The following is a 17769-nucleotide window of genomic DNA, read 5'->3' as shown; positions in this document are numbered from 1 at the left end:
AACAAAAGTAATTTTATTAGGCATTGTAAAAGCAAAGTTCATTTGCAAGTTGTACAGCGGGGAAGCGATGGTAATTGTGATGAATATCTGTATCAGTGCTGCTACTGTGGTAAACGATTTGAACGACTACGAAGTACACGCATCCATGAAAAGCATATCTGCAGAAGAAATCTTGACCGTGTAAAATTTCTGTGTGAGAAGTGCGGTGTACAGGTTACACGAAAATTTTACTTGAAAAAACATTATAAATTTTGTAAAGGCGGGTTTCTAGCATAATTTCTGGCCCTCTAAGGTGTTACACTCCTGAACTGATGTATCGTGATCTGTATGAATTATTTGTATTTTGTCACTCTTAATACGAACTTTAATAATTTATTTTAATAAAAATGAATGTCGCGTGGACTGAGAAATGTAGAAAATATATATAGTGTCAGATTTTATTGTGTATAAATGTACAATTTTAAATAAATTATAGAATTAAAGAATTTTTTTATTCATCCTTCTCTAACCTACATCGTTATAACTTAATGTAATAAACTACATGTGACACGTAATCTTGGTTGGGTTTGTAATGTTCGTTTTGTCTTGTTTGAGTGTATTATTTTGTTTTACCAATGATGATGAAGACAGTTTTTTTTTTGCTAAAATTATTTTTGACTGAGTATGCCATCTGCATTCTTAAGATTATTTATGGGAGATATTTTGGTAAAGTGCAGGTACAGGTAATGCCGTAACATTAGAGCAAATCTGACTAGGAACTTGATTTATTATTTCTGAGAAATAATTTATTACTTCTCGAAATAAAACTAACAGACTTGTGGGAAATTTATGGTCTTAAATCGTAACCTGTCATATATTGGTGGACACTACGGGGGTGATATTAAAAAATTAAAGAATGTTTATCAATTGACCACACTTTGGAGTAAGCTGGTGCACTGGCTGTAACAGTAAGATTCTGGATACTTGGAAAGCGGTTCTTCATCCAAGTTACTCACTCCTTCGTAGCTGATTACTAACATGAATTTTTACAACATGGGAAATTAAATGTATACTGGCTGTCTTGATTTAAAATATTTTGCTGCTTATAATTATCAGAGTATTGAGTATGGTATGTAGGAATCGACTCCTCTCGTATATGTGCTACACATTTATTTTTGTAGGTAGCAAGATATACATTCGTAGGCTGATTTTCTGCTCTGGTTCGGTGATGTATACTTTGGATGGTTCCGTCAAGTACTTTACATGTGCTTGATTACGATTTCACTGGAGTTTTACGTGTAATGAGTTGGAAGGCTAGCGACGTGATGTATGCATGTCTCGAGCAAAACATATGAGTGTCGCAGCATTCTGCAAGCTTGCAACTCCCGCGCGAGGGGTCAATGTTCATTTGCGGGTGATGGTAGGCGTGTCTCGATCGAGAAGTCTCTGCCTCTATCCTTGAGAATTTTTTTTTCGGTTGACGTGCTTGAATTTATGTACTTTTGACTAGTCGCACGTGAATAAGTTTAAATTCGTATGCATTGGAAGATATTTTTCTACATGAGGTAAGAGAAATACATATATGCTTCATTGACTGAGATAGGTATTGAACACACATGGTTCTTACCCTATGAGTGACTAGCACTTGTTTGTCACATCTCCTCTAACCCTCGTTTACTACGTAATATAGATGGGACATGGTTGTTTTCAGAGATGATGGTTAAAATATCTTGGGTAAAGTGTCCTTTGTAGAAATTACTATGTGTGTTAATTATTTTAGTCGAAGTGGTAATTTAATAAAACACGTAAAAATAACGTGGTTTTTTTTCCTAATGTGTAAACAAATCAATGATAGGATGGATTTGTATGTAGAACTGGTAGTATACCACATCTCTTGAAAAACACTGCATGGTATATAATGAAAGACACTTGGGCTCAAGAAACTATACTAAAGGTGTAATGGATGAAGCGGTTCCTAAGATTAAATGAAAGGAACTTTGTTGATTTTTTTTTTTCTATATACTACGATGATTTAATTTTGTTTGGGATGATGGGTTGAAGGTTTAAATAGTAAAACTGGACACACTAGCTTTTACAGAAAATGGGAATGGAGCTAACCATGTCTAGAAAACAATAGAGACTATTGTAAAGCTTACACGATCGTAGATTGTGGTACGTCTCTGACAACAGAAATGCGGAGACGATATCATAAAATGAGTGATATTGATGCGGCTCCTGGTATTATAACTGGTAGCTACGGTGATGATGTCTTTACGTCTGTGATAGTGAAGATTTTAAGACTATTAATAACATATATGTAAAGATGATGGAAGCCGTAGCACGCGAGACCAAATTGCTCATCGAGAGTCAATCCAAATGATTGGTGAATAGGCTAAAACTTCTACTTGGTTCGCGATATGTTCAAAATTTGTACATCCTCAAAGAAACATGAACTACGATATGCAGGGTTTATAGAATAAAACCTGCTTTTTTTGATCAGATGTATATTATTGGAAATAAATATACAATTTAATATGGGTTTTATTAAATATCATTCTTACGTAAGTACTTTCAAACTCTTGACGCCTACAGTGTACATAAAGTATATAAAATATTTACGTACCTGGTTCTTCAATTTAACAAGTACTTACATTTTACATTTTTAAATTCGAATTTGTTAACGATCAATGTCTGAAATGATGTGTGTTATAAACTATAAGTCCTTCTATAACTAGTGTGATTTATAAGACTGTGAAATTTTGAGGATAGTATGACCAATAGGATGTTAATATGATGATGTGGCGTTGGCTTGATACTTCGCTTGAATGGAATGTAAATGTTAACTTTGTGATGAAAGCTGCACGTGCGTGTATTGTGTGACCATTTCATTTGTCGAATTTGCTTCCAAATGTGTTACCTTATTTTGGTGTGCTTCTTTTTTAAATGATGTTTTGACTCGAGTATTATAGTAATTGGTTCTTGATTTGACTAGCATATTATTCCAACCGGTGCATGTATATAAGCGAGTCCTAGACAGCAGGACGCTCAGTTGTTACTGACGTCGACGGTGTACGGATCACCTAGTTTGTTTCTTCTGGTGCATAAGTCGTGTAATTGCTTGTTCTTGAGACTTCGATGGCATCTTTACCATCTAAAACGCTGAACTTGATGGACGACGCACCATCGTCTACGGGAACCCTGACGTCAGCTACGGCGGAGAAGGTGCAGATCCCGTCGGCAACGACGACGTCATCAAAAGAGGAGATTTCAACAGATGTGATACCATCAGCAGAAGAGACTTTAATGCCGGTAGTGCAGGCTGTACAGGAAACCTCGCCGAACGCTGTTTCGCCCTCGATGGAGACTTCAATGGATGACGAATCCTCAACATCTAACGAACATCGATGTCGTTACTGTGAAAAGATTTTCTCAAACATCAGCAATGCTCGTCGACACGAGAAGAGAGAATGTGCTAAGAACCCTTATCGTAAAATGTTTGGCTGTAACAAATGTCGCAAGCAATTTACAAGAAATGCTAATTTGAAGCATCACTTGGAGACATGTAAAGGCCCTGCAGAGCGGCAGAAAGTAAAGGTATCGGTGCAACAACGATGCATCGATGTGCATAAGAGTATGCCTAGAGATGACGCAACTGCGGCAACGTTAGTATCTGGATCGGGCCTGAAAGGCTCGTCTTCATCACCCCGGTATCCTTGCAGCTACTGTGATATGTCGTTCGCATTTTCTCATGATGCACGAAGACATGAACGGAGTAAATGCAAGAAGAATCCATCCCGTATAAAGTTTCGCTGTGATGGGTGTCATGAATGGTTTACACGTATTGATAGTTTGCGACGGCATGTGAAAAATTGCAACGGTAAGGTCCGTGTGTCTGCTGAAGAATTACCTGTAGAAATTTCGACTCCTCGCTTTAGATTGGAGACTCGTAAGAGAACAAGCAAGAAAACCGATGTGCAGCAACCGATTGCTATAACGTCTGGACAAGAAAATAAACCTAAGACTGTGTTCGGCACATTACAAGTGAATGATAATGGGTTCTACTTGGCGCAGTCTGCATTTCGTGGGACATTGAAAGACTACTATTATCTAAATACGTTAGGTGAGTCGAAAGACATTTGTAATTTTCTTGATGATATCAGAGAGAACATAATCAGTCAACTTACTGATGACGTTGCAACAAACGGTCCATTAAAATACAACTTGTGGTTGGACTGTATATATGGAAAGCCGTATCCATTCGAAGACGAAGTGAAGAAGTGTGCATTCAAGACATCGGCTGCAGTAATTTACAGTTCTGACGATGTGAAGCATACTGTTAAAAATGGTATCCGGAAACTCTGTCAAGAAGAGGAGGACTATGTCTGTAAAGGTTCTGGTTGGACTCTTTCTAGTATAAACCGATTGGAGCTAAGAATTAGTCATTTCACGCCTATGCGGACCTAAATGATTATTATAATGTTAACTTTCGCAAGTGTTCGTGTAGTAAAGTAGAAATTATGTAATAAAGTTTATTTTGTGAAAGAACTTGTGTTGTTTTCTTTGTCGAACCTGCCACTATTAAGTATATTATGTTTATTATTTTTCATCTTCATTCCGAATCGTGCCAAGGGCCTAAGTCGACCTAATTAATCATTTAATTGTTTGCAAATTTATTTAATGAATTTGTAACTTTTTCCCGAATCTCTAGCAATATAATTACGAATTTTCCAAGGTGGTGGTGTTGATGGCTTTTAGGATGATGGTAGTAGAGGTTTTAAAGTCTCTTTAAGAATGTTGAACATGGTTTATTGAAATTATTATTATTTTACATAAAATTAAACATTATTGCATCGGTCGGGTATCGAACCAAGGACAGGAAGCGATCGAATCAATATTTAAATTAATGGGTGATTTATTTAATGAATTTTGAACTTTTTCCCGCATCTCTAGCTAAATAATTACGGATTTTCAAGATGGCGGCCAAATGACAAGATGGCGGGTGTCACAGTAATAATAAATGATTACTGCACTCTAGCGGGTAAGAATTAAACTAACATGGTGTCAGCGCACTCTAGCCAATGATAACAAGATGGAGGTCTCCAGCAGACTAAGACAAGATGGCGGGCGTAACGAAACATGCTACAATTATATAATCCAAGATGGCGACCATAACGATACGTGCTACAGTGGTTTATAAGTAATATTTTATTAAATTTCTATTATTTTATTCTATTATTTAATTTTTTTAATGATTTTTAAAATTTTTCCCGAATCTCTAGCATTAAAATTACGGATTTTCAAGATGGTGGACATGACGTCATATTACCTGATGGTATGTGTGCATTGGTGAAAGTGGTGGGGGTCAGTCTACCTGCGTCCACTGTGAGAGAAGGATCGGTCGCCATTTTTAATTTTTTTTGCACTCGTCGGGTTCGAACCGAGGACTCCAAACTCCGTGTCGTAAAAGTATATTTTTTATAAATATTTTATTAACATTTTATTAATTGAATTTTTTTATAAGTTTTAAAAAAAATTTCATTAAAATCGGATAATAAATAAAAAAGTTAAAGATGGCGGGCGTAACGGAAACTGCAGCGGTGACGTCATCATCCAATATGACGTCAGAGGCTTATCTGCGGCTGTAGACATGGATGCTTAAGCCGCTATATGGACATTTCTAGCCACTGGGATTTTTAAGGACTAAAAACGGGAAATTTTCCCTCTAAATGGGAATTTTTCCCTCGAAAAGGGAATTTTTTTATTTTTTTTTATTTTTTCAGATTTTTTGGTGGAATGTTTTTCCACAAAAATGGAAATTTTGAGGAATTTTGGGCACATTTTGCCCAATTTTGGAGAATTTTGACACATTTTGCAGGTCAAATTCAAGGTCAAGGTCAAAGGTCAAGGTCACAACCATCCAAAATGGCCGCCGTGACGTCACAATCCAATATGGCGGACACCGGCTCCGGCTCCACGCGCCAGCGCCAGTTTCCGGACGCCCATTCCTATACTACTTCTTACAAAGTCAAATAAACAACCATTCATTTATACTTGAAGTTGAAGACAAGTACAGCACTGCACGATTACTGGGAGCACTCCACAAATTCAAACTATAAACAAACAAATGTCAGAGTTAACAGAAATAAATTGTATTATAAAAACAATCATATTATTGAATGTATCATCATCATCATCGTCATCATCATCATGAAAGTAAAACAATTATTATTACGAGAGAAAAGTAAAAAGATTAAATTACTATAATAGTAAAAAAAATAAAGTACAAGTGACCTCGAATGGTTTTATTGGATCCTAAACGCAAATTGTTAAATTTGGGTCTGAGTCAACAAAGTGTTTCAACTACAAAATTATTCACAAAACAAATACATTTAACCTAAATCTTAAAGTAAGAGTTGTAATTAATAAATTTTTGCAAATTCATTACACCTTGCAAACATCCTCGGTTAAGCGGATGATGACTCCATTGACGCTCGCCTTGGAGATGGTTGAGAGCAAGGGTCCACTCCAGGGCCTAACTGCAGTGAGTCGTCTCGTAGTCGTGGCGCCCTCCTCCCTAGCCACGCTCAACACGGACCAAGTGCGGAACACCGAGTTCCGAAGACTACTTCCACAGCCGGGTGAAAGAGCAGCCACTCCCTGCTCTTAACTACTAGTCGGAACTCGTGACCTGTCACACTCGTAATGGATTACCATCAGGCAAACTTCTCCACATTGTTCGCATTCCAAAGCTCTGACAGTAACATAAACTTATCATACTTAGCAGTTTCCACTTCGTCGAACATTCAAGACCACAGTATTGTATGAAAGTCAAAGTCGGGTGATTATAGCACTGCCCTCATATGTCAGCACTACCCCAGTCGCACACATTAAGCCTCTTTATAGTCTTCGACGACATGTGCCTTTCTAGCATAGATACACTCTTCCACTCGCCCACTCCAACTTGCACTCACTTGAAGAGTGAAAAAAAAAACAAAGTCGTCGGCGAGTTTTTTTGTTTCTTGGCGGCAACTAGCTTTTACCCGAAGGAAGGGATGATTAGAGCGAATCACTGACAGTGCAGGTGTGGTGATGTGCTGGCAGACTGCAGACACAGTGCAGGTGTGGTGATGTGCTAGCAGACTGCAGACACAGTGCAGGTGTGGTGATGTGCTGGCAGACTGCAGACACAGTGCAGGTGTAATGATGTGCTGCCAGACTGCAGACACAGTGCAGGTGTGGTGATGTGCTGGCAGACTGCAGACACAGTGCAGGTGTGGTGATGTGCTGGCAGACTGCAGACACAGTGCAGGTGTGGTGATGTGCTAGCAGACTGCAGACACAGTGCAGGTGTGGTGATGTGCTGGCAGACTGCAGACACAGTGCAGGTGTGGTGATGTGCTGGCAGACTGCAGACACAGTGCAGGTGTGGTGATGTGCTGGCAGACTGCAGACACAGTGCAGGTGTGGTGATGTGCTGGCAGACTGCAGACACAGTGCAGGTGTAATGATGTGCTGGCAGACTGCAGACACAGTGCAGGTGTGGTGATGTGCTGGCAGACTGCAGACACAGTGCAGGTGTGGTGATGTGCTGGCAGACTGCAGACACAGTGCAGGTGTGGTGATGTGCTGGCAGACTGCAGACACAGTGCAGGTGTAGTGATGTGCTGGCAGACTGCAGACACAGTGCAGGTGTAGTGATGTGCTGGCAGACTGCAGACACAGTGCAGGTGTGGTGATGTGCTGGCAGACTGCAGACACAGTGCAGGTGTGGTGATGTGTTGGCAGACTGCAGACACAGTGCAGGTGTGGTGATGTGCTGGCAGACTGCAGACACAGTGCAGGTGTGGTGATGTGCTAGCAGACTGCAGACACAGTGCAGGTGTGGTGATGTGCTGGCAGATTGCAGACACAGTGCAGGTGTGGTGATGTGTTGGCAGACTGCAGACACAGTGCAGGTGTGGTGATGTGCTGGCAGACTGCAGACACAGTGCAGGTGTGGTGATGTGCTGGCAGACTGCAGACACAGTGCAGGTGTGGTGATGTGCTGGCAGACTGCAGACACAGTGCAGGTGTGGTGATGTGCTAGCAGACTGCAGACACAGTGCAGGTGTGGTGATGTGTTGGCAGATTGCAGACACAGTGCAGGTGTGGTGATGTGCTGGCAGACTGCAGACACAGTGCAGGTGTGGTGATGTGCTAGCAGACTGCAGACACAGTGCAGGTGTGGTGATGTGCTAGCAGACTGCAGACACAGTGCAGGTGTGGTGATGTGCTGGCAGATTGCAGACACAGTGCAGGTGTGGTGATGTGTTGGCAGACTGCAGACACAGTGCAGGTGTGGTGATGTTCTGGCAGACTGCAGACACAGTGCAGGTGTGGTGATGTGCTAGCAGACTGCAGACACAGGGCAGGTGTGGTGATGTGTTGGCAGACTGCAGACACAGTGCAGGTGTGGTGATGTGTTGGCAGACTGCAGACACAGTGCAGGTGTGGTGATGTGCTGGCAGACTGCAGACACAGTGCAGGTGTGGTGATGTGCTGGCAGACTGCAGACACAGTGCAGGTGTGGTGACGTGCTGGCAGACTGCAGACACAGTGCAGGTGTGGTGATGTGTTGGCAGACTGCAGACACAGTGCAGGTGTGGTGATGTGCTAGCAGACTGCAGACACAGTGCAGGTGTGGTGATGTGCTGGCAGATTGCAGACACAGTGCAGGTGTGGTGATGTGTTGGCAGACTGCAGACACAGTGCAGGTGTGGTGATGTGCTGGCAGACTGCAGACACAGTGCAGGTGTGGTGATGTGCTGGCAGACTGCAGACACAGTGCAGGTGTGGTGATGTGCTGGCAGACTGCAGACACAGTGCAGGTGTGGTGATGTGCTAGCAGACTGCAGACACAGTGCAGGTGTGGTGATGTGTTGGCAGACTGCAGACACAGTGCAGGTGTGGTGATGTGCTGGCAGACTGCAGACACAGTGCAGGTGTGGTGATGTGCTGGCAGATTGCAGACACAGTGCAGGTGTGGTGATGTGTTGGCAGACTGCAGACACAGTGCAGGTGTGGTGATGTGCTGGCAGACTGCAGACACAGTGCAGGTGTGGTGATGTGCTGGCAGACTGCAGACACAGTGCAGGTGTGGTGATGTGCTGGCAGACTGCAGACAGACACAGTGCAGGTGTGGTGATGTGCTGGCAGACTGCAGACACAGTGCAGGTGTGGTGATGTGCTGGCAGATTGCAGACACAGTGCAGGTGTGGTGATGTGTTGGCAGACTGCAGACACAGTGCAGGTGTGGTGACGTGCTGGCAGACTGCAGACACGGTGCAGGTGTGGTGATGTGTTGGCAGACTGCAGACACAGTGCAGGTGTGGTGATGTGCTGGCAGACTGCAGACACAGTGCAGGTGTGGTGATGTGCTGGCAGACTGCAGACACAGTGCAGGTGTGGTGATGTGCTGGCAGACTGCAGACACAGTGCAGGTGTGGTGATGTGCTGGCAGACTGCAGACACAGTGCAGGTGTGGTGATGTGCTGGCAGACTGCAGACAGACACAGTGCAGGTGTGGTGATGTGCTGGCAGACTGCAGACACAGTGCAGGTGTGGTGATGTGCTGGCAGATTGCAGACACAGTGCAGGTGTGGTGATGTGTTGGCAGACTGCAGACACAGTGCAGGTGTGGTGATGTGCTGGCAGATTGCAGACACAGTGCAGGTGTGGTGATGTGTTGGCAGACTGCAGACACAGTGCAGGTGTGGTGATGTGCTGGCAGACTGCAGACACAGTGCAGGTGTGGTGATGTGCTGGCAGACTGCAGACAGACACAGTGCAGGTGTGGTGATGTGCTGGCAGACTGCAGACACAGTGCAGGTGTGGTGATGTGCTGGCAGACTGCAGACACAGTGCAGGTGTGGTGATGTGCTAGCAGACTGCAGACACAGTGCAGGTGTGGTGATGTGCTGGCAGATTGCAGACACAGTGCAGGTGTGGTGATGTGCTGGCAGACTGCAGACACAGTGCAGGTGTGGTGATGTGCTGGCAGACTGCAGACACAGTGCAGGTGTGGTGATGTGTTGGCAGATGCAGACACAGTGCAGGTGTGGTGATGTGTTGGCAGACTGCAGACACAGTGCAGGTGTGGTGATGTGTTGGCAGACTGCAGACACAGTGCAGGTGTGGTGATGTGCTGGCAGACTGCAGACACAGTGCAGGTGTGGTGATGTGCTGGCAGACTGCAGACACAGTGCAGGTGTGGTGATGTGCTAGCAGACTGCAGACACAGTGCAGGTGTGGTGATTTGCTAGCAGACTGCAGACACAGTGCAGGTGTAATGATGTGCTGGCAGACTGCAGACACAGTGCAGGTGTGGTGATGTGCTGGCAGACTGCAGAAACAGTGCAGGTGTGGTGATGTGCTGGCAGACTGCAGACACAGTGCAGGTGTGGTGATGTGCTGGCAGACTGCAGACACAGTGCAGGTGTGGTGATGTGCTGGCAGACTGCAGACACAGTGCAGGTGTGGTGATGTGCTGGCAGACTGCAGACACAGTGCAGGTGTGGTGATGTGCTAGCAGACTGCAGACACAGTGCAGGTGTGGTGATGTGCTGGCAGATTGCAGACACAGTGCAGGTGTGGTGATGTGTTGGCAGACTGCAGACACAGTGCAGGTGTGGTGATGTGTTGGCAGACTGCAGACACAGTGCAGGTGTGGTGATGTGCTGGCAGACTGCAGACACAGTGCAGGTGTGGTGATGTGCTGGCAGACTGCAGACACAGTGCAGGTGTGGTGATGTGCTAGCAGACTGCAGACACAGTGCAGGTGTGGTGATGTGCTGGCAGATTGCAGACACAGTGCAGGTGTGGTGATGTGTTGGCAGACTGCAGACACAGTGCAGGTGTGGTGATGTGCTGGCAGACTGCAGACACAGTGCAGGTGTGGTGATGTGCTAGCAGACTGCAGACACAGTGCAGGTGTGGTGCTGGCAGACTGCAGACACAGTGCAGGTGTGGTGATGTGCTGGCAGACTGCAGACACAGTGCAGGTGTGGTGATGTGCTGGCAGACAGCAGACACAGTGCAGGTGTAATGATGTGCTGGCAGACTGCAGACACAGTGCAGGTGTGGTGATGTGCTGGCAGACTGCAGACACAGTGCAGGTGTGGTGATGTGCTGGCAGACTGCAGACACAGTGCAGGTGTGGTGATGTGCTGGCAGACTGCAGACACAGTGCAGGTGTGGTGATGTGCTGGCAGACTGCAGACACAGTGCAGGTGTGGTGATGTGCTGGCAGACTGCAGACACAGTGCAGGTGTGGTGATGTGCTAGCAGACTGCAGACACAGTGCAGGTGTAATGATGTGCTGGCAGACTGCAGACACAGTGCAGGTGTGGTGATGTGCTGGCAGACTGCAGACACAGTGCAGTTGTGGTGATGTGTTGGCAGACTGCAGACACAGTGCAGGTGTGGTGATGTGCTGGCAGACTGCAGACACAGTGCAGGTGTGGTGATGTGCTGGCAGACTGCAGACACAGTGCAGGTGTGGTGATGTGCTGGCAGACTGCAGAAACAGTGCAGGTGTAGTGATGTGCTGGCAGACTGCAGACACAGTGCAGGTGTAGTGATGTGCTGGCAGACTGCAGACACAGTGCAGGTGTAGTGATGTGCTGGCAGACTGCAGACACAGTGCAGGTGTAGTGATGTGCTGGCAGACTGCAGACAGACACAGTGCAGGTGTAGTGATGTGCTGGCAGACTGCAGACAGACACAGTGCAGGTGTAGTGATGTGCTGGCAGACTGCAGACACAGTGCAGGTGTAGTGATGTGCTGGCAGACTGCAGACACAGTGCAGGTGTAGTGATGTGCTGGCAGACTGCAGACACAGTGCAGGTGTGGTGATGTGCTGTCAGACTGCAGACACAGTGCAGGTGTAGTGATGTGCTGGCAGACTGCAGACACAGTGCAGGTATAGTGATGTGCTGGCAGACTGCAGACAGACACAGTGCAGGTGTGGTGATGTGCTGGCAGACTGCAGACACAGTGATGGTGTAGTGATGTACTGTGTGTGTGCAGAGACGCCACCGAGCTGACGATGAGATCAACCACAGGCGAGTGGAGGTGCTGCGAGACGGCCACTGGCTTTGGGTCACGTGGGTCAATATCGTCGTCGGAGACATCGTCAAAGTGCACAACAACCACTTCTTCCCGGCGGACTTAGTCATTCTCGCCTCCAGGTCAGCTTTCTCTCTCGTCACCCTCCTGTTAGTAGCTGTTACTATTATGGCAGCACTAGCTTTAGTCATGTTTGTAATTGTTGTCGTCAGAGACATAAGTATGCATAGCAATAACTCCTCCGAGGGGGACTTTTTGTATGAATAGTAAGTTTTGTTGGATGCTTATTACAAATTTTGTTGTACCATAGAACTAAGAAATTTATACAAGAATTCACACCATTGTGTTTTGCCACACACGATGACTGTCAGTATTAAAGGACACAATGTAGGCCTAACTGTTACTAAAGTTAGCACTCAGCATATTGAAAACTGGCGCAGTTTCTGTAATACAAGTACTAGAACACAATGCTGAATCTCAGATTTTATTTGTAAAAGAAATTTCAATCACTAGTTCGTTTCTGCCTCGGCATAGATCCTTCTGCGCTAAAAAATAATCTGCAAACTTTTCTCTGATTGATAAAGCTGTGGACCGTCTCTTTACACTACAGTTGTACCTATGTCTAGCCCCGCACATTCAGAGTGCTGTCAAGACTATGCCATCCTTTTTTTTTTTTTACAAATTTGTGTAGTATGCAACACGCCTTTATGATGTTTCCGCATTCCGGTCGTACATTCAGCGTTTGCGGAGAATACGCCATTTATTAGTAGAATGCCAAAAGAATGTTCTATGTAGCTTCCTGCTTGCAAAAGTCGGTAATTGAATATTTTCTTCCATGTGAAAGATGGTTTTTCTCACCATATTGTACCTGCATGTTGGTGGAACTGTCCGCCTGATGTAACCGCGTGAACATATCCCTGTGATGAGATTGTTTCTCAATGGTCAGGTTTTACATCTTACATGACCTGTTTAAAATTTTTTCTGAGTATCGAAAAATTAAGACTTCTTGGCTACTGGCTGTATGTGCCTGACCATCAAATGTACATGTCTGACCAGTCTACTAGTTGTTCTTGGCCAACCTGTTAGATGTGTCTGTCCAATCTATCTGATGTGCCGGGCCACCAACTGCATGTGGTATGCTGTCTGATGTGCATGCTTGGCCAACTGACTGATGTGCATGGTCACCAACTTGACATGAATAGCTTACATCAAGACGTGCCTGGCTGCAGACTGGATGTGCCTAACCACAAATTGGATGTGTCTGGTTAATCGTCTGTCATGTGGAAAAGCCCTGAAAGCACATGTCAAGTAAAGTAAAGGACTCGCTTCGCCTTCTAAGAAGACTGTAGAAATTGTAAAACGTATTTGATTTCCCAATTTCTGTTCTTGTTGTAAAGTAGATATTATGTAATAAATTTTTTATTTGTTATTTTGTTGTTTTTATTTCTCGAAACTGTCTTTTTTTTGTTAGTTTTGATTAAATTATCTTTATTTGCATTGAGTAAGGATCGAACCAAGTACGGATATCGATAGAATCAATCATTATTTTAACAAGCAATTTTTTTAATGATTTTCGGAATTTTTCACTAATTTCTAGGTTAATAATTACAAATTTCCAAGATGGCATCGGTAGCTTACTGGAGGCTGGTAGATTAGGAATTTATGGCTTTTTTCTAAAATGATTTTGTACCATATTTTATTAAATAAGAATTTTTGCCTAAATATAACTTTTTTTTTCCCATCAAGCAAGGATTGAACCATGAACCATAATGAATTTAATCAATCATTATTTTAACAAGAGATTTTTTTTTTTTATGAATTTAGGAATGTTTTCCGAAATTATAGTTTAAAAGTTACGGATTTTCATAATAGCAGATTCCAATATGGCGAATATGGAGTCATATAAAATGGCTGCCGTCCTCCTGATCATAGGCATCGAGAGGCGAACCATTCAAACATGGCCGAATTCGTACGGTTGGCAAGCCGTCACAAGAAGCCACCACAAAATCGTAGTCCCGCAAGAATAACATGGGGTCAGACTCGCTGTTTATGTACGTCTTATGTATTTATATTCAAAACATATTATTTTTATCTAATCCAACAGCCTGCATTTGGCTGTTTATAAAACTATTAAAATTGAAACTGTGGCATTAGGGTGCACTCACAGGAAATTGAGGAACCCTCTGCGACGTCATACAAGATGGTGGCCTGCAACAGACGAGGATGTCCTGGTTCCTTTGAACCCCTCTCCTTCCTCTTTCTTGACCTCTAATGGCTAATTAGCATTTTAAATACACTATGCACCGCCTGGGCTCATAACACTTATGATCTGTCTTCTAGCAATCAAATGTTTTTTTTGTAAACATGTGAAACACATAGAAAGTATTAGTATTTTTTTTTGTTGTCCTTAAAAATGGAACTTTTATATAAACTTAATTTTTCCTGTCACTGTTGGGTGGACCAAATAGCTAGCCACATCGGTAGGGCATTAGGTACAGCTTGGTACAGTCACTGAACCAAGTTTAGGAAATTAGTTAGGCGAGCTCTGATTTAATTAAAATGATATATGTGGTGGGAATGCTATCCACAGTCATTGGTTTATAATTTATTGGTAGGTAGTAAAAAAAAATAGTTTGTATTTACATGTAGGTACTCAGTGAATTGTATGAATGAAGTGCTATAAGTCAAAATACCACATAAACTTAATGTTGCTGTATGGCTGAGAAAGATACATAGGGTTTGGGTAAAGATAAGTAGTGAGTCCTGACTATTTTGAAGCTGTAATGTTCTCTCACTCTAAGCCTGGCATGTTAGACAATGGACTGCTACAGCCTGGTTGTTTATGGACACAAACTGCATTTGACCAGTGTTGAAGTTGTATAGAGCCAGACCTGGCTCACATTTTTCCACAAGTGTCACCAAGTGATATCCAATGGGGCGTAATTGTATCAGGCTTGCTCTGGAACATGTTAGCAGTTGGCTGGCATAAGCCATTCCCGCTAATTGGGCCCCTCTTATTATTCGTGATATAGTTTTTTTTGTAATCTAGTTAAGTATGTGGAGTTTATACATTTCCTAAGTTGATACAAAATGTTTTATTTGGAAATAGTAGTTGAGTGTGTGGTATGCGAGTATTGCGGCCACACTGTATTGATGAAATGTGCTTGGAGGTATTGTATTGTGAAGTGGAGAGCTTAGTTCTTAGCTAGTTAAAATAAACCCACACGATAGCACCGCACGAATGTTGTATCCATCTGAAGGGCTGAGGTCTTGTCTGCGGCCCTTGCGAACACTGACGAGGCAGGCACCGGTCCTGTGCGTCAGGCAAGAGGGCAGTGGCGAGCGGATCGAGGTGCGTGTTGCAGCGAGCCGCAGGCGATATGCTACATCGAGACGTCCAACCTGGACGGAGAGACGAACCTGAAGATCCGGCAGGCGGTGCCCGAGACGGCGGGTCTGCTGGAGATGAAGGACCTGGCGCAGTTCACCGGGCTGGTGGAGTGCGAGCCGCCCAACCGCCACCTCTACGAGTTCTGCGGCATCATGCGCGAGACCAACCGGCAGTACGTGGTCCCCTCGGCATCTGCCTTCTCTCGCGGACTGGCTTCATTCAGTCAGACTGCGACCTCACCTCTAGGTCGCTGAGCCAGCTGTTGCACGGCTTGTTGCACAGACTGAGTTATACCTTTAACACAGATGGAGTCTGTCTGTTGCTACTTGCTGCTCTTGCCATTAGTTGGTTGACATCACCACTTACAGATGATTCGTGACACAGCTTAGTCTGGCTTGTTTTGCCAGTTCCATACTTGTCGAAATTGGGGCTTTACCAAATATCAGGTCTGGTTCTGCAAACAGTTTGTGCTGTATTATGTCGGACTACAAACTATATGACCCAGTAGGGAAACCTCAAGAAGATACACACACTCATACGGTATGCCATGTTATTCATCTATGTAATGTAATAAGTTACCAACTCACTAGGGCTTTGGTCAAGTTTTTTAAAATTAAAATTGTTAGCAATCACAAGTTCCGTTGGTGGAAAATGTGTACAGTTGTCTAAAAGTTTAATAGAATAAGCAACGTTGAAAGCTCCTGCCGCCTATTGAAGCCAGCGAAGTGAGTGGTTGGCTGGCGTGTGTGCAGGACGCTTTCCCTGGGACCCGACCAGGTGCTGCTCCGCGGGGCGATGCTGCGCAACACCAGCTGGGTGTTCGGCCTCGTCGTCTACACGGGCCACGAGACCAAGCTCATGAAGAACTCCACCAGCGCTCCGCTCAAACGCTCCACTGTCGACAAGCTCACCAACACCCAGATACTCATGCTCTTCTTCATCCTCGTCGTGCTGTGCCTGGTGTCGGCCGTCTTCAACGAGCTGTGGGTCAAGTGGCATGTTCCCGGCGACTGGTACCTCGGCATCGAAGGTATCCTTCTGGGTTTCTTATTTGTACAGTTGTAATCATTCCATATTGATCCCCTGTGTGGCGTGAAACACATCAGGCACATTCAGCTTTGTCCTTAATTATTATTAAAGATGTTATGCTAAGAAATTTCGTAATCAAATGAATAATATAATTTTTTTATTGAATTAGAAGCGTGAAAAAATGCAATTGAAAGGCTGTCACTTTTTTTTTAAACCATTCTAGGGCAAAAGTTAGTCCCTTAGTTGTTTTCTCTATAACATAAACATTAATAAACAACATAAACAACAATAAAAATGTTTTATTGCACTGTAACAGTTGCATATTTTTCGTAGATTTTTCTGTTATATAAATTGTATCTTATTTGTGCAATTTTTAATTGGTTTTCAAAGGCACTTCAATAAAAGTATATAAAAATAGTAATGAATGTTCTGATTGCAGAGATAAATGAAATAGTATATTGTGGCAAGACCTATTTGCAGCCTGCCAAAAGGTGAAACTGGAATTTGAAAAATATTGTTAAACCATGTGTACAATTAGGGGCAGTAGCATCAGTAGAGCAAGGTTCCCAGGAAAGTCTAGTTTCTATACAGGAAGGGTAAGGGTTGCAGGTTTTCTCTAGCTGCAGAGAATAATACATGTTACATTTAGAAATTACCTTTTTATTACAATGGAAAAAAATGTAAATAGAATAATTAACAATAAATTAACTCAATTCATCCATTCATTTACACAAAAAAATACAATAAAAACTGGATCAAAAACTTGTGATTAAATATTAATTTTAATAATATTTAAACAATTACATAAATAATAAAATAAATAATTAAAATTTTATTGTATAAATAATTAAAAAATATTAATTTTAATTAATATTTAAACAATTACATAAATAATAAAATTAATAATTAAAATATTATTGTATAAATAATTAAAATATTAACTTTATTTCATTTTAAAATATTAATTTTTAAATATTAATTTTTAATGCTACAATTTAATTTGGTCTAAAAAAATAAAAAAAATAATATTTCCCTAATTAAAAATATAAATAAACAAGGACCCGTGCAAATAATAGTTGACCAGGCGTACTAACCACAAACATTTTTATTTCATTTGCTAGCCAATTAGTCAACTCAAAAGGATTCCATCTAGTACCTTTTTTTTTGTAAGTTTAACTAATATAACCATTGATCAACATACACAGAAATAATTATAATTTAGCTATGAAACAGATGCACCCATATTTCCACAGGCAATCGTACCA

The 17769-nt window shown here is 43.0% G+C and overlaps 1 protein-coding gene across 8 annotated transcripts in view; it reads left to right on the top strand.

Moving 5' to 3' along the window:
• The window catches only part of LOC134535434 (probable phospholipid-transporting ATPase IA), a 263150-nt gene that overhangs the window by 88175 nt on the left and 157206 nt on the right, over positions 1-17769 (top strand). For all 8 annotated transcript variants that reach the window (XM_063374529.1, XM_063374530.1, XM_063374527.1 and 5 more), the window contains 3 exons: positions 12046-12206; positions 15450-15647; positions 16228-16505. In XM_063374529.1, the coding sequence (XP_063230599.1) occupies positions 12046-12206; positions 15450-15647; positions 16228-16505 (637 nt within the window). The remainder of the gene's footprint in view (positions 1-12045; positions 12207-15449; positions 15648-16227; positions 16506-17769) is intronic.

The sequence above is a fragment of the Bacillus rossius genome, chromosome 8, assembly GCF_032445375.1.
Source record: "Bacillus rossius redtenbacheri isolate Brsri chromosome 8, Brsri_v3, whole genome shotgun sequence".
Classification (NCBI taxonomy): domain Eukaryota; kingdom Metazoa; phylum Arthropoda; class Insecta; order Phasmatodea; family Bacillidae; genus Bacillus; species Bacillus rossius.
The sequence above is the reverse complement of the archived record's forward strand: the minus strand, read 5'-3'. Positions and strand labels throughout refer to the sequence as shown.